Source organism: Falco naumanni, chromosome 1 (assembly GCF_017639655.2).
Source record: "Falco naumanni isolate bFalNau1 chromosome 1, bFalNau1.pat, whole genome shotgun sequence".
Taxonomy (NCBI): Eukaryota; Metazoa; Chordata; class Aves; order Falconiformes; family Falconidae; genus Falco; species Falco naumanni.
In genome coordinates, this window is record NC_054054.1 from 7,939,773 (window position 1) to 7,961,065 (window position 21,293).

Genomic DNA, 21,293 nt, shown 5'->3' on the forward strand with positions numbered 1-21,293 from the left:
CCCTGTAGTGGTATTATAAACCCACTGTATTTACAGTGTAAGGTGTATATAATAGCCCAGGGGAACAGAAAATTTGCCTACTAGTCTCTTAGAAGTCGCATTTCCAGCACCAGTAGTGTGTTAGAGCTTTGCCTCTCTTGCTGTGAATTACACCTCATTAGTGGTTTGGGATTTCTTTTTGCATTTTGTCTGTAAATGGATAAATGCAAAGGGAGGACTAAGGTGTAGTAAGAGTATGATCCTCCTCCCATTGTTTTCTAGTGATGAAAACCTTTTAAAACATACAAACACATGAGCCACCTGAAAGGATCCTAACTAAAAGAATCTGGATGGTCTTGGTCCAGGAGATCCTGGAGTGATAGTGTTAGCTAGGCTGCTCTGTTCATTCTTAACTTGCAGTCATGTAACAGGATGGGCACTTAAGACATCTTTTATCTCTAAAGTCTAGTGATGATAGTGATGCATGTTTTGGATGTGTTTGTTTAGCTTCATGCTTTGGAGTTGCGTGTTTTTCACATTCACTGGTACTCACGTGACTTTTGGTAGTACGGGCTCTCTTAACATCTCATTAATTTTGCATCTGCTGTAGAACTCATTTTCCCCATGAGGTACATAATGTTATCATAGAAAAGTCCTACATCTTCCAAATCCCAGTGATTCAGACTTCCCTCATGGTTTTTTTTGGGTGTTATTTTACCAAAACTGTGTTTGGCTCTGTCTTGATCTTTAGTTGTTTCTCTAGTCTTGGTGATTCTGATCCAGTTTGGCACTAAGATTAGTATTCAGAAAACTGCTGATGAATATAGTCATTTCGGATACTTAATGCAAGAGTATTAATGTAAAAGATAATTTTGATGAAGAGTGTCTGGAATCTTTCTCAAATAACTCTATTAGGTTCATGTGCTTTTATAATACAGAAGAGCTGTTTTGAATACTGTGTTTGTTTTGACCGCAGTAGATTGTTTCCTCTGTATAATCCAGGAATGGTTCTCGCTTCATGTATTTAGACGTAAAAATCAGATCATTAATCACTGAAATAGCTGTAATTGCCTGTGAACTTCTTCTTTCAGTGAGGTCCCTTTTCTGGATTAGGTATGAAAATATGGAAAGGACGCTTGAAAGACGAATAACATCCTTCATTTTCCTCCTGTGCTTTTATTGGTATACTTAGAGTGGGTGGATTGCTTATTAATGAAAGCAGCTTTGGGCGATTCAGTGACCCGGTCTTGGCACTGTTGAAGACGGTGATACTTTGCCGTTAACTTTAATGGAAGCGGAGTTGGAACTCTTACTTGAGATTTCAAAAGTAGTTAGATTTAATACTGTTACGAGCTGGATATTTTACTATCATTTGGCTGGCTCCTTCAATTTCTTGCACTTCTGTGTCTTAAGTGGCGGTGGTGGTTTGAATCTGTGAATGTATGCCTTATACTTGGGTTTTGTTTATTCAGTGAGTAAATGTTTTCCCTATTGAAGTGAAGCCCTTGCCAAAGGTCATCTGTTAGCTGCAGTTACAGATCTTAGTGGGTAGTAAAATCTCACTCCCATGAGAAATTCTTCCACCCTTTTCTCTAGTATTATGCACAGTCAGTTTACACTGCTTAGAAAAATACAAGTCTTTTCAGTAACTTACTAAAAACATTGCCTGTTTTCAGTGTGCATTCACCAATTTTATGTGCAAGGAAACAGCTATTACGGAACTATGTAAGAAACTATTTCTTCCCTTGTTCATTGTAGGAAGTTAGTTGGCATGGGAAAAATACTCATTATAACATATCCTGAGGAAGGCTGGCTGTGTTTAGGTTGTCCCTTATGCATGGAAATTTTACAGAGTATGCTTTTGTATAACACTTAAAAAAAATAATTTAAAATGAAGATTCTATAGTTTTGGTGCCAAGACTTGACCTTCCATGTTGGGGAATAGTTAATCCAGTGGCCTAACCCTTGTGTACATGGACTGTGTCTAAAATAGAAGTACACATTTAAGACAGTGTTTTGATGTGTAGCATCTGCAGGTTACGCAGTAGAGAAATGGAGATGGAAGGTAGGGTAGGAAGTTTTTTACTCCCCACCTTCACAGGGTCTCTGTGACATGAGAGAGACCTGGAAATCCACCTTTTAATACCTACACTGAAAAAAAAAAAAAAAAAAAAGGAAAAAAAAAAAGAAGCCCATATGCTTGCTTTCTTGTCTTTAGTTTGTGATAAGCTGCCATCAGAGCTGAATTAAAGCACATGAGTAAAGATCCAGAAGTACATCATATTGCTACTGCTCTAATTTCGCAGATGCATGCGTTACTTGGGAACAACTGTATTAAAGCCTCCAGACTCACAGCTCTTCTCCCAAAGAAACTTCAGAGCCAAACACCACTTAGCCAATACAGCTGGTTGTTCTTAATTCCTTATCATATATCCTTATATATGCAGGCTGTCCCCCCAGGTCCAACAGTGTACAAAATGCTCAGCTCCACAAATGAATTAGAAATTTTAAAGTGTCTGACTTGCTGGTGCGATGGTCTGACTAGCTGAGTACCTCAGTGGCAGATAGTTGGTCAGATATTAATGTCTTGCTGGTGGAAAATACCAGAACCCATGAGAACTGAATACTAATCTGTGTGGGTATATAATATGTGGTCTATGTCTTCTAGCGAGGCTGTTGATTTTAAAGACATCACATGTCTGAATGTTAAAATGTTAGTATTTATATTGTTATACTGCAGGAAAAATCCGTTTTTCTGTTGTGAATTTTAGCTGTGTATCTGACACTTTTTGAGTGCTTTCACTTACTCCCCTCTGAGTCTTTTAGGTTAACTTTGAGTATGGGCTGATAGGATCCTTCAGAAGGAGTTTATACTGCTGCTTTTGTTTTTTCTTTTGTTTTCAAGAGTGAAATGGTAGTTAAATGATCTTGGGAGTCTGGCTTTCCACACACGTTAGTAAATGGCAGTCGGTCACTTTTTGCCCCCTTTTTTTTTTCTTCTTTTCCTTTCACAGAAATATAAAGTTGTGATTGTAAAATAGAGGGGCTTAGGAGAAGTGCCCATTACTTTTTGAAAACCTTTCAAATCACTAGCTTTTGTATTAGAACGCTAACTTTTGCTTAAAATAGTCTTTTCTGTATTCTTACCTTAGAAGATAGTATTATTAGTTGTTTGCTGTGTACCTTGCGTCAGTTTTGACCACACTATGCATATTCTGTGTAACGTCTGTTACTCGTTGCTTTGTTACAGAGTGGTTTTTATTGGGGCAGATTCTTTAATGTATTTTACTAACTGAAAAGAAAAGCGTAACTACCATATAATGAATTCTTCTGATAACTTGTCACTCAGTCAGTAACTTTCCAGTGAAAGTCTTGGACAGTCACTTCACTTTGAAAATGATTTTTGTTTTCACTAGAGAGCTTATCCCATCCTATGCAATCTGGTTTTGAACGGTGCTTTGTGATCCCCAGGAGGCGTCTGGTGGATGGTGTGAGGTGATGTTGCTTTTACGGACTGTAGCCTTACGCTTGTTACTCCTAGCATCTAGGTGCAGGCAGCGAGGAAATGAGCAGTGTGGGAAGGTCTTTGCATTGGTTCCGTTTTATTTGTCTACAATTAATGCCCAGAGTTGCAAAATGTGTGTTTGTCCTTCAGTTCAACGTGTAGGTCTTAGCTTCCCTATCATATAGACCTCTATTTCAAATTCTTCATGTCTCCAACCCATAAGAATTTATTATTTTTTTGTTGTTGTTGTTACTGCTGTGTAGTTGGCAGTGGAAAATACCTGCTGTACCTGTAAGTTTTACTGAATTAAAATTAGTTGATTCGCACAGGTATAATATATTCTGGTGTCAAAGAACAACCTTGTCAGTGGAGTGTAGGTTCTTTCTCTTTTTCCTTTTCTCCTGTTACAATATTTCTGAAAGCTGAGACTCTGTCAAAAGGTTTCAAGGCAGAAAGTTATAATTTGTTTGGAATATAATGAATAATTATGCAGACAAAAATTGTGCAACCACAGTGAGAGATGTGCTGAGGAGAAGAGACACCAGCTTGTTCTGTGGGCTTTGCTGTGTGCACGTGCAGTGTGCTACATTTTGAAAAGGCTTGCTCTGGTAAAAATTGGGTAACTGATAAAGATATTTGGGACATCAATACATTAGCTTCAAAAGAGATCTCAGGCTGTCAGTGGGCCTCCTGGTCAGTTAATCATGTGCTGAAAGTGGTTTATTGATGCTTGGGGATGGGGGGAAAGCATGCTATGAAGTAGCTTTCTTCAAGAGCTGGGTGGAAGGCCAGTAAGTGCAGTGCAGCCAGTATATGCGTGTATCAGTAGAAAATTACAAATGAAACAAAACCAAAAGAATAATCATACAAGTTTACAACTGAGTAACTTCTATTTTCTAGTTTGTTTTGAAAGAGCCTTCTGCAGGTTTGTCACAGAAACCCGACTCTTGGCTTGCCTTACTCACACAGCCCCACTCAGGTCCATTGGCTGCCTCGGGTGAGCGGAGAGAGCAAAGGCTTTCATTGATACGTGGCAGGGGTGTCTGCAAGTGATCATTTCTCTATCCTAGGTCTGTCCACCTGGTCCCAGCATTCCAGATCTCGACATCGGAGGACTTCGTGTTCCAGACATGAAGATCGAAAACCTTCTGAGGTATTTCTGGAATTTGATTTGCATTTTGTTACATCCTGTCAAATACAAAGCCCTATACATATTCTGGTAATGTATCCATTTCTTCTGATTCACATTTTCTTTTCTTTTTGCTACATTTTAGCTGGCATCTGCCCCCCACCTCCCACCGCCTTTTTTCTTATTCTTTTTCTTTTTCTTTTCTTTTTTTTTTAATGTGCCAGGAGATGAGGGAGTTCTGCTGTTGGCACAGCCGCTGCCAGCACCAGTTTCTATCTGTGAATTTTGTTATAGTCTGACACCCATTCGACGTAGCTGCAGAGTCTGTCTTCTGGTATTTTAAGCGTCGGGGTTTATTTGTAGCTTGATTTGTGAACAGTGGAAGTTTACATTAGGTGCATTTATTTCATAGCTAGTATTGGGTCTTGGTATGTGATCTTTGTTAAAGTGCTTGTCAAACTAGAAATCTGCTTCCTGACAGTTCTGTCTTGCATAGTGCTTTGAGGAAATTGTATCAAGGGCGATAGAAGTCTTTGAACTTTCCAGGATGGATCAACTGTTAGTAACACATAAATGCGATCCAGTTCTTTGGAAATATTCTTGCTGAATCTCCCTATCTGCAGGCAAATACTACACTGCAGAATTTGTAGAGGCTGCAAAGAAAGCGTTAACTTTGGGAGATGGAACTTCTTCATTTAAGATACTTGTGCAATACAGCTATTTCTGGTGCGTTAGTGAGTGAGTGATGTTGAGAAGAAATGTGCTTTACTCCTCTCCCCAATGACAGTAGACTTAAGTCCTGGAGAAGAGTTTTCACAAGAATCCCATTCATTTTTCAGTGTGAACTACACCTAGTACTGGTGAGTTCCAGTCTTCTTTTTTGATTGTTGGCTGTTGAAAACCTTCTGGGTTTCTTGGTGACTGTAGAGACTCCTGGTGAATTTATTCTTGCTGGTAGTAGATTTGCTTGCCTTAGTTACATCCCTTAGAAGTAGCCTCATAGATCCAGTTTTGAGAACTACGTTATGAAAGGCTATCAGGAAATAATCTGAGATAATTATGAATCTTACTCTTGGTTTTTTTGTGTTCTTCTGTTTTCTCCTCTCCCTTTCCTGCATTTGTTGTCAGAATCTTTGCAGTTTTGTGCTGCTCTCTCCTGTTTTCTGAGCCTGGATGGACTTCTCATATACTTTCCTTCAGCTCTGTTTCACAGTCTTTTCCCTCGCTCCCTCCCTCCTCCCTCCACTTGCATTGTCTCTGCTTGCCACAACGCTGTTCTGATGAGTGTGCTGGCAGAAAAGTGACACTTGCTAAACTCCCCGGGTGAAATCCTGGTCTCATTGAAGTTGGTGGCAAAATTCCATTCGACTTCAGCGTGGCCAGGGTTTCACCCTTTAGTTTTGAAGTGTTCAGTGCTTCTGAGAGCCAGCACTTCTGTAAGCTCTGCTTTGCTCCAGGCAGTCTGATTGCATCAGAAATTAGAGCAGAAAGAATGGTGTCACAGGGCCACTGGCCTGGGAAGGAGTTTCTTGGCTGTCAGGTGCTGCATTAGCTTTGCTTCTGGGGGAGTTTTGCGACAAATTTATCTGAGAGCCTGAGTTACTTTGGCTCTCAGATTGAGCAAATTTTGTGTCCCATTTTATATTTTTAGTCTTCTTTTCATTTGACATTTGATTGCTTTAATTCAGATCTCTTAAAAGTGCAGAATCGCCTGGCCCGCTGTGCTTGTTTGTTTTGTGAGCCAGTTTACTTTGTGGCTTATTTATAATTTCTTAATTGGAGCCTCACGGGACTTACAATTGGATTGTTTAAAACATTTCATTATATTTCATTACCTGCCTTCACCCTTTCCTTCATATGGCAGTATTATTATTTTTTAATGTTGGCAGTTTTTCTGAACATGTCAAGACAAGTGTTAAGAAAAATGTCATGATTTTATGCTATTTTTATGATAAAGCCAGAGTGGAAACAGGAACATACTGAGACGGAAGTGGGGTAGTATGTGTGTTTTGAGAGGGAGAAGAGGCTTCAAGATGTGCAGTGTGGTAAGGCAAATCACACTGTGAAATATTCTAAGAAATATAAATAGCCATCAGGTTCACTGTTTCCCTAAAATACTTCCCGCAAAATCGTAGGGAATCTATTGAGATTTCAGGTGTGTGAATAGTGTGTGACAGACACTGCTGTCCCGGGGAGGCCTGCCTAATTAGCACTCAGTCTAGATCTGGTTCTTCCTCAGCCATATGCAACAATTGGCTGGAGCTAATGTAAACTAGTGTGGCTGTTGGTTTGGGGCTGGGAGGTTGTGTTACTTTGCCCCCTTAGCAGCTCAGTAAGAGAATCTAGGAGCGCTGCCCTGATGATCAGTCTTTGCCTTTGTAACTGTGCAACGTGGCTCTGGGTGGATGTGGACTGCCCACCACAAACTGCGAAGTCTGCAGGCGAACTTTTCTTAAGATGTTACCTATCTTTGTCTTGTCCTGGTGGTGCTTATTTTCTGTCACCTGGTTGCTTTTTAACCCTTTCCTTTGAACGTGGCATTGAGTAGTTAAAAGTTTATGGTTCTGGAGGTGCAGAGTACTGAGTGCAGTTACTGTAGTCTACAGCAGCCTTGCCTTACAGGGAGAGCAGGGTGGGGGGAGAGCTGGAAGAGGTGTCAGCAAGCGCAGGCTTGTAGTTCAGATGCCTTGACTTTCTGCAGTGCTGACAGGCAGTGGCCAACCAGGCAGAAGCTGCCACAACAGTACCACAGCATGCCCGCTGCAAGAGTGATCCCTTTTTGTCATTCTACAGCTTGCTGAAGACAGCATCGCTGCTTATTCATGAGTGCTAACCCAAAAGTTGCCAAACACCCTGCTTGTTTGAGAGGTGGATGCCTTTGAAAAGGCAAAGTAAAACTAAAGCTACCATGCAGAGGTGTCTGTAGCTGATGGAATAACAAGAACCTGTACTGAACAGGGAGCTGCTACCAGAATTCCAATTTGGGTCTTATTTTATTTGATCTTTTGCATTATTATTTTAAATACTTGCACAAAGAGTCATCTCCTTAGAATTTCCTCTTGTGGCTGGTCATGGTAGAGTCACGCCTTGATTTCTACCACAGGGAATTTCTAGAATGTCTTTGGATTAGTCAGAGCTCCAATAATTGAAAAAAAAAACAAACCCAAAAACCCTACCAAAAACCTTAGAGCAAAAATGAGTCTTCCTTGTGCTGTTGTTTTAAAACTCAGAGCTCCTGCAGCTTTTATTGCAGCCAAGTCGGAGGTAAAGTGGGTAGCGCCTTTCAGCGTTCTACCTTTGATGCAGGGGAAGCACCAGGACTTGTAGTGAAGTTTGCGGGAGTCATTTGATCAGGGTTTGCACCGTCAGCCACCTCTGTTCCCTGCAATGAACCTAAACTTCTGTCCTGCAGTGGGCTGGGTTAGTGCACTGGTGATACAGTGACCTTGTTACACGCTATGCTCCATGGTTACCCTGAAGCTGCGAATCGTAGAGTGTAAATATCAAATGTCAGTGTCTCTATTTTCTCTCTTGGTCACTCTCTTTGCAGGTGTTCAGAACGGACCTGATCACTGCCATGAAGTTACATGACTCCTTCCAGCTGAACCCTGATGAATACTATGTGCTGGCAGACCCCTGGAGGCAGGAGTGGGAAAAGGGAGTTCAGGTGCCAGTTAGCCCAGGGACCATCCCACAACCAGTAGCCAGGTATAGTTTGGAGGAATGTAAACAAATACACATACGTTTATGCTAGCGGCTTATGTCTACATTGCCTTGGCTTCTTGAGCTTTATTCCACAGTGTCTAGCTAGAAAGGTCTAGGTTCTCAGAGGTGAAGTGCAACCTGCCTCAGCTTTTTGAATGGTCAGAGAGGTCAAGTCAGGCCTGTTCTGGCAATGCGTTGAAATATGAATATCAGAGAATCACTTTTGGCATTACATTAGGATGGAGTGTGATGACAGAACCTTAAAAATAGCTTCTGTTTTTAAGCCCAGACTTGACCTCACTCAGCATTGCTGGGAGAGCACTCGTCTGATGCTTCTTGTGCTTAGTTCCAAGCCACTGCTTCCTTTCAAGGAACAGTTAAGACAAGCCAAACTTAAGGCTAGAGAAAATACAGAATTTATTTTGGTTTCACCTGGGTTTTGTTGTTTTGTTTTTTTTTTCCTTGTTTCATTTACTAACTTAGGAAATTGATTGTTGTACAACATTTCAGCTGTTTAGGAACCATCCAGATGTACATGTAACTAAATACATTAATGTGAGATTTTCTAGCTCTTACCCAAGAAACACTTATTTTCTCTACTTTGTTTGTTACACTTGGATACTATTTTCTGTTTCAAATTAAAGAGTACAGTAGTATGGGCAGGTGTGTGCTGCAGCCCATAAATCTGTCCTATGCTTAGTTGGGATTGGAGTTGGGGAAAGCGAGAAGAACAAGGATTATTGCCATTTCATCATACTAGATCTCTTTGAGTAAGTCCAGGCTGGCCTGTAAGGTGTTACCGAATGACCCATGAGTGCTGGTGGGGCCAGAACAGCCTGATCTCTGATATACTGTAAATCTGGATGATGCTACTACACTGCTTCTGCTAGGTCTGCATCTGTCAGCTTTAACCTTGGAGTAGGGGGACTACAGGAGTGTTTGCACTTTTTATGTTCTGTGCAGCAACCTGCAGATGGCTGCACAGCCCCACTAGGTCTGTACAATGAGGGACTTAGCCGTGCATCAGGTAAATCCTCTCCTTCCTTTTCCTTCTGAAGGTCTGGACCTGAAGCTCCAAGATTACTCAGCATTTCCCCCTCTGCCGTGCAGTTCAGAATGTGAGAGAGCATACCGTTCCCCTGCAGCGCTCGTAGCCTTCCTGCTCCACGCTAACTTCACCCAGTCCCTACTTAAATGCACACAGGTTGTACTTGTGTGCTGACATTGTCTTCCCCTCACTGCTTTCTCTTTCAAGCATCTCGCAAGGCTGCAGGAGGGCCAGGAGACCTGTGGACTTTAGCAGAGGGAGACCTTCCAGGGGATCCCCACGCTGTATCTTTCAGGGGGGTGGTTTGGTGGCTCTGTCAGATGCAGGTACTCAGTTAGGAGAGAGCTTTTCTCTGCCAATGGCCAACAGAGACATTGCTCCAAGTTTAAAATCTTAAAGGAGGTGTAGAAAGAAGGTACCCACAGTTGTAGGTATCAGCTCAGGAGGTACCGCTCTTTTTTTTTTTAGTTGCTGAGCTATCTTGTATGGTCCTATTGGTGAGCACCTGCTGGTCAGTGGCCCTCTGGATCCCTGATTTATATCCTGTTTGCTCCCTCATAAAACACTTGGAGAGCACTGCTCGAGTGGTGCTGGAGTGCTGGAGCTGTTTTGTGCCTAACTTTGGGAGGGGAGGGAGATGTTTTGTAAATTGAATCAGTCGTAGTCGTATTGTAGCTGGTGTAGAACAGAAGCAAACTACAGTACAGATAGCTGCTGCTACTGAGGTACGTAATAGCAAATAAAAGGTTTTGGTCTTGTAGTGACTGGTCAGGGCAGCAAGAAGAGGCTCAGAGGGGTGGGGAAAAGAGCAAGTGCGTGTGGTGATTCAGCGTAGGCTTGTGTTCAGATGAATCATTCAGTTGAATGTGTTTTTTGGTATGTAGTAACTTGCTTTTTTTTTTTTTTTTTAAAAAAAACCTACTTCCTATCACAGAAATAGATGGAAGTGGCTTGTTTTAAAGCCAAACTACCTGTGCTTATTTATTCTGAGCCACTACAATGGTATTTAGACAGCATGTGCAGGGTGCTGCCCAGAGGTTATGATTTCCGAATGGAAAGGTACTTGGGAAGGAGTTTGTGGTACAGAAGATTCAGAAAGGAGTTCCCAGTTTAAAGTGAAGTCTCTGTGAGATGTAGTAGTCTGTAGTATTTTAGTACTATATAGCATGATGAGGAACAGTTTGGGCAGTGCAGTTAGGCTGGTGAGATCATTCAGATTTGTATTCTTCCACAGTCCCCTTCTGCACCTCAGAAGCCCCAAATTCAGCATTTGGCTCTTGTCCGCTGTTTCTCAGGTTGCTGTCTGAAAGAAGGTAGAGGAGGGGAAGATGTAGGGCTGTGCCGCAGACTGAAGTAGGTAGAAGATTTAGTGAGATCTGTGTGTGCAGATACAGCGGCAGATCAGTCTTCTGACAGGAGGTGGAGTTTCACATTGGACCTCTGGTAGTGGCAAAATAGGGTGGAGTATGTCCTGCTTGTGGTGCTTAGGCTGTTCCCAGCAGAAAGTTGTGTCTACAGAGTGGTGCTGCCTTCCCCTGTAGCACTTGCAGCACCAAAAAAATGATCAGCACTGGTGCTGCAGGAGGCAGTCATACGGCGGCATGTGGCCTGTCGCTCTGGAGGTACCAGCCTTACCTCATGAAGTGGGTTTCACCCAAACTGAACTTCAGCGTGTGCAGTTAGCTGAGGGAAGGTGCAGTGCCCTCTGCTGAGGTGGACTGCCAGAGCTACCTTGCTGTTTGGAGGCACCAGGTTGCATGTGGAATGACTGCTGGCCTTTGTGAACTGGGCAGTTTTGCTCCCACCTCCCAGCTTTGCAGAGTTGCAGCGTTGCAGGAATCTGACCCAGGACAAGTTATGTGCTGTAGGTACTTTACTGTTTCCTGAACCAGTGCTTGTGGTTGAAGAAAATTTCAGCTGGCTTGCAGCTAAAATACACTTTCATGGTTGGTTGTTGGCCAGCTGGAACCTCCAAAACCTGAGAGAAGGTAGTTTCAGCAGTGGCTGATTAATATTTGTGCATGGTCCAGCATGACATTAGTGATTGTGAAAGAGGAAATGCAGACCCAGGGTGCCAGAGCTTGGATCTGCTTGGGTAAGTGAAGGTGAAGCTAGAGGAAATTTCAGGTTTTCTGTTGAAAGGTCTTCTGAATTTCACAAAGGTGGCAGTTCTGTAGCTACACACGCGCACACACACACACGCACACACATATCCAGAAGAAACATAAGGAAGCAAGGTTCAAATGTAGCAGGAAATACTACTTTTCCCTTGATTTGTCTTGCTCTTGGTATCGTAGTTAAACAGATCGATTTAAAAGAAGTCTTAAAACAGTTTAACATGTGTGCATGTGGCAGCCATCACTACATAACATACAGTGTTCCTACTCTATCTTTAAACAAGTGTGAATTTCAGATAAAAGCACAGCTCTGTCCTCCAATCTTTGCATTTTATTTAGAATTCTGGTAATAAATTGGATTTCTAGGTAACTCCAATTAATTTCTTATAATACTGCCAATCTGTTATGAGCGTGCACTGTACTGTTTTCTCTTCCCATCTCAGTGGTGCAAGGTGATTGCTTAGATGGTTAGATGATTGCTGATGATCATTAGTCACTCAGAATGAGGCATTTTGAATTCACTAGAAACAGGTCTCTCAGCAACCCAGCGTACCTGACGTCTGCTTGTCTGTTTGTTTTAGGATTGTGTCCGAGACAAAAACTGTCACGTTTACACGTCCCAGGAAGTATATTGTTTCGTCAGGTTTGGAGCCTCCAGAGCTGGGCTATGTTGACATTCGAACCTTAGCAGACAGCGTGTGTCGCTACGATCTCAATGATGTGGACGTGGCATGGTTGCAGCTTGCCAATGAAGAATTCAAAGAAATGGGTGAGCAATCAGTGCTTGTGTTTTTGTTGCTTTTGTGTTTTTTTTTAAAGCTGGTAAACTTAAGAATAAGTTTAGGGAAGGCAGCAAGTGGGAAGAGATGATAGAGGTATGAAAACGCAGTAATCAAATGATTTGGGGTAGCTGCAGGAAACCAGAGCTGATGTGATTAAGCCCTGAGATACGTGCTTTCTTAACTGCTCAGTTGTATCTGCTTCGACCAGGCCAGAATCTGGCCACATGGTTTTTCTTTCCTCTGCTGCTTTCCATTTCACAAGGGAATTCTCACAAAGTTCCCGTTTTGCCATCAAGGTCCTTGAAGAGGACTTCAGACAGACCATTCAGGTAGTTTTTCCAGTTAGTCCTTTTTTTGATTTATTTATTTTTCTGTGCTTCGCATATCCATACCATCCTTTTAGCTCGTGGTGTTCAATGCGAAGAAGGTAGACAAGGCGTCTTGGGAGGTTTAGAGAGCCTGTGTCGCTGAACTGCGCAGGGAATGAGGCAGTGAGGAATTCCTGCAGTGATTTATTGGAGCAACCTCCCAAACCTTACTGTGACCTTGTCCTCCAGTTCTGATGAGGGAAGAGGAGCTGTCACAAGGGGAGCCAACTGTTCCCTTTTCTACAGAATGGCTTGTGTGTGGGAAGGGGCAGGCAGTATCCAGAAGATATTGGAGCTGTAGAGGATGTAAGTCAGCACAGAACTTCTAACACCCTGTTTGGGGAAGGGAAAAGGTGCTGTGCCAGATGGAAGAGGTTTGGATGTGTTGCTGAACACTGTCAATTTTTGTCCTGGCGTTGTGGCAGTTCCCTGCTTTGAGTTGAGTTGTATGGGTTTCACCTGGCTGTAGCCCATACGTGGCATGGCTCAAGACCTAGTACATCACAAACTGACCATTTATAACTGTTTAAAAGTTTCTCCTTTTTAAACCCACATATGGGAGAAACTGATGACCCAGCCTTGATCTGGTCTCTTACCCAAGCCTTTTTTCCAGCCCTCGAGTCAGGCTTGCTCAAATTGAACGTTGGGCTTAGACGATTTCAAAACGGTTTATGATTCAAGAATTTTAAGTTTCCTTTCCAGTTACCTTCAGGAGAACAGCAGCAGCAAGTCCCTTTAGCTTTCTTCGAAGAAAAATTAAAAATACTTTTTAGGATTTGTAATTGACGCCCATCTATCTAGTGTAGATAATCCCCTCTGTCTTTTGCCAAAAGCAGAGGAGGGCTAGCGCTGGGGTGCGTGTAGCAGTAGTGATAAAGGGCACAGGGGAGGCTCGTCATTGTGCCCGTTAGTAGCTGTGCATGAAGCCCTGTGGTAGCCGTTCTGCTACACCAACATAACCTTCAAAAGTACACGTTGCCCATGAAACAAGGAACGGCTAGAATTTGACAGGTCTGATCTTTGATGTTATGGTTTGCTGTAGTTTCTTGTAGTTTGTTTGCTTTAAGTCTTTATCCACACACTTTTGCTGTAGGCAGAGGGAAGGAAATGGTCCTGTCAGCGCCAGGCAGTACATTGTGGGTCTTGAAACACACGCCTGGGTGCTCTGTCAGACACTGCGCTCAACAGCTATATTCATGGCCATCTGAAAAGTGAAATATTTCCTGATCTGCAGTTGTAACGCTTCCTTCATGGCATCCCTGCAGCTATGAATTCCATGTTTTCTCTGATACCCATTGCAGTACTTCAGGTACTGAAAACATATATTCTGTCTTTAAAAGAATGAATGTAAACATTTGAACTGAAGCCACAGCCCCTTGATTTTCTTTTTTTAACCCTTATAAATGCACAGTCAATGACGTCTCTCTTAGGCTTTTTTTTATGCGGTGATAGCAATCGTGAGGTTAGAACTCAGTTGCAGACTGGTCTAAAACCTGCCAGCATCTGCTTTGCTGGTGCAGTGTTTCTGGGCTGCAGGGCAAAATTCGCTCTCTTTCATCCGCGGGATTTTGGCTCTTCCCTCTTGCTGCATTCCAGCTGCTCAGTTTGGGTAGTATCGGATGCATTGATCTCTGCCGTGAGAGGATTTACCTCTCAGGGAAACTGGAAGTACTTTTGAAATACTTCTGTAGAGTGTTTGCCTTCTGATCTGGGGGAGCTAGAGAGGTTTTTTTCTTCTTTGTTTTGTGGAATTTGTGGCTCAGTTATTTACAGGGAGAGTCAAAAGGAGGATTTTCTTGTTAAAACACACATCACTAATTTGCCTCTTCTGTATGTCACAGTAAACCTGAGGTACTGGGAATTGGACCAAAAGTGGGATATCAAGCCTGCACTTCGCTGTAGTGATTTAAGTGTATGGGAATTCTTGCGCTAAGCTGACTTTGCAAAAGGAAAATGGTTGTTTGCAGTAGTAGAGCTTTCTTGGTTTCACAGGTGTTTGTGGGGCATCATCTTGTGGCAAGGGTTGGTGCAGTACCAACACAGCCAGCTCGTTGTCACGGCAAGTGAGAGATGGAAGCCAGAGAGGGGGAAGCACCATGTTCTTTTTTTGGTATTTTTCTTGCTGCTTCTAGGATAGTTATTTTTTCAGGTCTAAAATAGTAATTTAATATAATGAACAAATTTGAATTCTAGAATGCTGTAGTGTAATCGCCTGTAGCTGTGGTGTCGTGAATAATTTTGTGATGGATGCTGTTTGAAAAGACCAAATCCCAGATCAGATGTTGCATTTATTCATTGTCCCAGAGTTGATGGTGGATTTATTACATCTGGTTTTTTTCACTTATTAAAACAAACTCGTTTATTGATGTAGCAGGGTCTGATGGAGACCTCAGTTAGGGCCCTGTTGGGTTGGAACTTGTAAAAAACAAACAACTGTTGTTAGAAACTAAAAATTTGTAAACTACAAGGATCATGGGAGATTTTGTCATTGATTTCCCCTCGTTGCCTCCATCAAAACACTCTCAAATCTTTCACCAAAGAGTCAACATCTGGATTGCAAAATTGAAGTAAAACCTATAGACGGTGCTGTCCCAGAAGGAAGAATGAGAGCAAGACCAGGAAGCCAGAATCAGTTTGTGAAAGTGTTTTTCAGGATTTTGCAAGATTGGTTTGCATTCTCTGTTTCTATCAGTTTATTACTGTTGTAAGAAGACCTTTTTTTTTTTTTTAATGTTCCCTATCTTATGCTGGAATAGGCAGGCTGTATAGGAGTGAAATGTGTATGTGTGGGGCTGGCGCTGGATGTACTCAGCTGTTAAAAAAGCAGCTGGAGTTGAGTGTGGCGGTTGGTTGTCGCTCTTTCCTTTAAATAAGTAACAACTCCTGTTTCCCAGGGATGCCTGAACTGGATGAGTACACAATGGAAAGGGTCATAGAGGAGTTTGAACAACGATGCTATGATAACATGAATCATGCTATCGAGACGGAAGAAGGACTTGGGATTGAATATGATGAAGATGTTGTCTGTGACGTCTGTCAGTCTCCAGATGGAGAAGATGGCAACGAAATGGTGTTCTGTGACAAATGCAATATTTGCGTGCACCAGGTATGGTGGCTGGGGGGGCACAGTGTGGGGGGTGTGCAGGGGTGGTGACAGAAGCTTTTCCAAACCATTAAAGAGCTTGGATTTTTTCCAGTGACCGACATTGCTTTGTTAAGTTGTTGCAGAGTTCACCATTGAAGGGTGGGATGAATTCAGAAATTATGTAATCGTGAAGGAGAATTGTTACATGTAATTCTAGAAATGTCATGCTAAGAGGCTTAAAGGTGGAATTGTGTATGTGTGGAGGAAGTGACAAGGTGAGGAATTGCCTCCCCAAAACATAGGCGTGTATTGTTGCGCATTCTTACCTGGTCGCTGCTTTTGCTATGTTCTTCTCCTGTTTTTCTGCACACGTCTGGGGTGAACACACCTGTAGTATCAGCAGCTTAGGGCTCAGCAGGGGAGGGGAAGAGAGAACTTCGAGGCAGTCGGTAGGGACACAGGTAGGATTTATTATAGTCATTTTAATTAAATGGAGAACCTGCTGAGCTGAGCTAATGAAGCACTATTGTGTGCCACCTTTTTGTGGCAGTTAAGAAGTCTTCTTAGCATGAAAGAATGGATGCGCTTTCAGGCTATTCGTTTTTGTGGATGCTTCTTGCTGTGGCAGATGCCTTCCTGTCAGCCTGTCCTTCCAGCTTTAAGAAGTGTGCTTTGTCATTCAGTGTTTGGAAAACTGTGTTGTCTGCTGAGCAAGAGGGGCATTTTCTGGCATGTGTTACTTAACTGCGTTTGTACTAATGATAAAGAAATAGGCCTATGACAGCTGTAAGGTACAAATGGCTATCTTGCAAGATACTCAAAGTGGGCATTTGTAGACCTGTAGTGGTTCTTTGATGCTTAGTCTCTGTTCACATCAAATCTGAAACTTATGAGGCTTAAAACTGACAGTAATTTGGACAGAGGTCTCCATAAAGATGCAGTCTTCTGAAAAAAGTGACCTTAATTAGTTGCTGTTCTGCACTTTTCGCTCTGAATAAGAAGTAAAACTCAGTGCTTTGGAATAACTGAGTATTGCACAGGAGAGCTCTCGAATTTGTGGTTCTTGCCTTCTGAATTAGATACAGTCCAGTTCCCGTTAGGTGTAGTCATCGTGATACTGAACTTCATCCTCGTGCACTGCTGGAGGGTTCTGTCAGGAGTCCCCTTGCTCTCTGGGCTGGCAAACACATTCTTTGTTTTCCCAGCTGAAGTGGGCAGTGGGTGTTTTCCCTGACAGCTCGCCATGACCTCTGCTCCCGGTCTTTTTGGGGAATGAATGGGTAATGGGGTTGGTCAAGTTTGTGAAAGCACCCCGAGATCCTCCTCTACAAGCTAGTGTTTCTATAGTTAGAAATTCCATAAAGACCGTTTTGAGAGTTGTGAGAGGCTATGTGTAAAGAGCTAGAGAGTAACAGAAATGCATATTGTGTCCTCTATTTTCTTTCCCTTTTCTGTCCATGGGAAAACAGGCGTGTTACGGGATTCTGAAGGTGCCAGAAGGCAGCTGGCTGTGCAGGACCTGCGCGCTTGGTGTTCAGCCCAAGTGTTTGCTGTGTCCCAAGAAGGGTGGTGCCATGAAGCCGACCCGGAGCGGCACCAAGTGGGTCCATGTTAGCTGTGCTCTGTGGATTCCAGAGGTAGGTGCCGATCCTCGGGGAGTTCAGGGCTGCCGTGACTCTGGGAGAGCAGAAACCTCTTAGAAATACTGTTCAACATAGTGCGTGTTGCTACGAGTGTAGCATAGATACGGGACTGCTTAGGAAGACAGTGTAAAAGATTTTCAGTTAGATGTAAAGTCTGGCAGGATGATGCATCACCTGTAAAGAAAAGTAATTACATTACCTTTGTCAACCAAAATTAGGCCTCAAAAAATGAGGCCTTTGCTGCTGGCAAAGCTCATTTAACAAGGACACAAAGTACCTTTCAATTTGATAAACGGAACATTAAAGGTGAGTCAGGGAGGTTTGGATGTGACTGTGAGAATTCCTGTGGGTTCTCATAATCAAAATACACATCCTGTACGATAATTTTAAATTGGTGGTCTTCACCTTGAAACTGTTTTGCTCATGCAGTGAGGAACTGATGTCTAAAAAAAGGAATTCAGGTTTGTTTAGTTCCTTATAAACCGAGGAACTTGGAAGATGCTAATTTTGCATATGCACACAAGGAATTTGATTTCTTTGATAAAATTGTTTCCCTTTTGACTTAACACTGTAATAGTCACTTTGTGTTTTTTAACCTTTTTTTCCTCTTAGGTGAGCATTGGAAGTCCAGAAAAAATGGAGCCCATTACAAAGGTTTCCCACATTCCCAGCAGCAGGTGGGCACTGGTGTGCAGCCTTTGTAATGAAAAAGTTGGAGCTTCTATACAGGTAATTTACTTGCACAAACAGCTGAGTGTTTTATTTTGTCAGTTTTTAGTAGATACACAAAACGTGCATCTGCAGTAAACTTTCTTTGATTTCCTGTTTGTTACTATGGACTTAATTGCACACGGAAGTGCTTTTGAATGTTAGTGTGCTTTTACTTTCTACTAAAATTTTAATAATAATAATAACCAGGTCATCCCATAAGACTTTGTAATTTGTTGGTAACGCTGACACGTTTATTAGTACACTGAAATAAAACTTAAATGTTGTCAAGTAGAGGAAAAAACCTGTATTTCTGTGAGGTACCACATGCAAAAACGAAGCTTGAATGCTGAAAACTTCCATGTTGAAACCTGTCTGCTAGTGCCTATTTTGTGACTTCTAAGACAAGTTGGATATTTCAAGGGGAGTTGCCTACTTCTGGCAACGACCTGGATTTTTAAGGTGCCGAGCATGCCCAGCTCTCACTGCAGTCAGTGGAAGTGAACACCTTCACTTTGACGGTAAAGCTGAGGTGTATCTCTGAATTTCTTACTTTAGGTTCTCCTTAAAATCGGACTGTTTTGGCTGTAACTATTTTGTTGTTGGTCCACCTTTTACGTTGCTGAGGAGAATATCGGCTAATTTAATATTAAGCTTTTTTAGCAGTAGGAAGAAAAAGTAGGTGGTTTGACTGGTCTGCCCTGAGATGAGAGCGAGCCACAAGCTGAGGAAATGAGCCCCATTTCCTCTGTTGGTTGTGGCTAGATGCTTGGAGCTCTTGGTGTTTCCAAGGGGAAAAAAACCTCCTGGGTTTGAGTTTCCCAGTTCATACTTCAGTAGAAGCAGCGCCACGTTACTGTTCTGACTTCTGGTAACTTGAGCTCAGGGATGATAACTGCCCGAATTGGCAAGATGGGGAAGAATCAAAACAAATGTCTAGTCGCCATAGTTCCAAAAAGAATGATTTCCGTATACAATAAATAATTAAAACCATAAAGCTATTAGTTTCATACCAACAACTCACGTTCTTGGGCCAGTGCCAGTTTGTCTCATTGTGTACTTCTGAAATTCTCTCTGCCATTGCAGGTGGATTTGGATTCAGCCTTTCTCACTGTAGCCTGTGAATTGTCACTTAAATATCTGACCTGGTCTGCGCCAGAGCATTTCAGACTGGGCAGTGTTGTTTCACATGCATATTTATATTGGGTTGTTAGCTGTAAAGCACGTGCAGATCCTTTACAGTGGAAAAATCACTCAGAAATGTTAATAATTTTAAGGACAATTTTAAAATCTAGAAAGATTGAGAAAACACCAAGCCCCAGATTTGTGAAAGAGGAGATACTTGGTTTCCTGAGGCACAAGACAAAACTTTGCCCTACCTTACTTGAGAACAAATGAGAGAAAGGCCAGGTGACCCACTTGGGGCAGTGCTGTGATTGTGCAGAAAAAGACAATAAAATATAGCTTAGTATTGTGGTAATGCTCGTCACCCTGACAGTGCCTCACATACTTCAGCAGAATGATCCTCAGGAAGCTCCCTGAGACAGGTTGGAGGGTACTGCTGTCTCATAAGGGGTCTGAAGAAGTAGAGCTCTTTCTGTTTTGTGGCTAGTCTAATGTTACAGGATCCATGATGGTAAGACCAGTTTTAAGACAGAAAAATTGCTGAAGTTCTACACTACTTGGAAATGAGGTTTTATCCGTTTCCTTCCTTCCCCTCTGCTCCCAGTCATTTGATGAGGTTGCCAGAAAAAGTTGTAAACCAGCAATGCAGCAGTAGTTCCAGTGAAACCTATCAGTCCGCTTCCATTTAGGGAATGTATAAATAGTAAATGCTAAGTAGAGAAGGTAAATCTGTCCACAGCATATAAATTTGCAACCGTAATACCTCCTTGCAGAGCTGTCCCCTTCTTCTTGGCCGCTCTTACGTAGTTGAAACTGTTTTGTCCGTTCTCCAGACCCGTTCTGAGCGGGGTAACTTGTAGTTTGAGCACTTGATTGTTTATGTGTGTTAGCGTGCAGGGGAGGGGCGTGTGTGTGTCCTTTCATATTCTGATACCACCTCTCCCCTTCTAGCAATGACACAGGATGACATGCAGGCATGATGGCTGCCACTTCAAACCGTTCTACACTTGAAATTACGGGGGAAGAGACAAAAAAAATTGACAGTTTTGCTTGACGTTTTTTAAGAGTTGTGTAAATCTTGGTGTCATTAAAGCTAGCAGTGGGAGATATTTAGATTTGTCTTGTGAAACTTTATACAGCGGAGAAGAACATTATAGAAAGCCACTGAAATAGAAAGGAAGTAGCATTAACCGGAGGAGCTGAGAGATCGAGATCCTCCAGGGATGCTATGAGATGTGCACGGCAATTAGAAAAGCTGGCAGCTGGAAGTGCGTGTCAGTCTGGGCAGAGAGCAGCTGCAGCAAGCTGGGAAAAACCAGACTGCATATTCTCCCAGGTTCAGCAGATTTCCTTCTGACGATGCTTGCCCCTCTTCTCCCAATAAAACATTAGCCACACTAAGAGCTAATTTTTCTACACGGTAGCAGCTTGGAAACCACGGCTAAAGTACTCTTCTGTACTGTTCGGTGTTCCAGTTGGGCTGCTTTTGCTGTGTATGTTAGTAAGAGGGGAAAGGGCAAAAGACGCTTTGGTATTCTTTAATTCCATTTATATGTTGGGGTTATTAAAAGAATGTTCATTTGAAACTTCTGCAGTTCAAACTTGGTTGTACCTTTATATGCCATCTGGCTGCTGAGTCAACCTGAGCAGGAAAACCCAGGGGAGAAAGAGACTTGGCTTTTTTACAAAGTTCTGTGTAAACATCCTAGCACAGTGCATTTCTGTTTTAGGTTAGATGACTTGGGTTAAGCCTAGTTCTGTTTCCTCCTAGTTAATAGCACTAATGTTCATTTCCACTTCAAGTTCTTTTCACTGGAGGCAGAGGCGTGAGCTGATACAAACGCATACGTATGTGTGTGCGTATATAGACAGATACACACATATATATTTAAACCTTTCGGTTTGTGGCTGGCAATAGCTATGACAGCATTTTGCAAGAGGAAGTTACATATAATAGAAATGAAGTGCTAAATCAGCTGAACGAGTGCCCGTCACTCCATGACTGCCGGGTTCACTGGGAGGGAAGAAGAATGACACAAAACTGAGTTTCCTGTTCTCCTCATCTCCCAGGTGAAGCGAAGACTGTAGTCAGTGAAGCA

The 21,293-nt window shown here is 42.4% G+C and overlaps 1 protein-coding gene across 7 annotated transcripts in view; it reads left to right on the forward strand.

Moving 5' to 3' along the window:
- JADE1 (jade family PHD finger 1) overlaps nucleotides 1-21,293 on the forward strand; it is a 47,172-nt gene that overhangs the window by 17,928 nt on the left and 7,951 nt on the right. For 6 of the 7 annotated variants that reach the window (XM_040615717.1, XM_040615541.1, XM_040615370.1 and 3 more), the window contains exons 3-8: nucleotides 4,555-4,637; nucleotides 8,164-8,321; nucleotides 12,065-12,252; nucleotides 15,528-15,739; nucleotides 17,188-17,355; nucleotides 17,974-18,090. In XM_040615717.1, the coding sequence (XP_040471651.1) occupies nucleotides 4,555-4,637; nucleotides 8,164-8,321; nucleotides 12,065-12,252; nucleotides 15,528-15,739; nucleotides 17,188-17,355; nucleotides 17,974-18,090 (926 nt within the window). The remainder of the gene's footprint in view (nucleotides 1-4,554; nucleotides 4,638-8,163; nucleotides 8,322-12,064; nucleotides 12,253-15,527; nucleotides 15,740-17,187; nucleotides 17,356-17,973; nucleotides 18,091-21,293) is intronic. The other variant, XM_040615863.1, reaches the window with a different exon arrangement.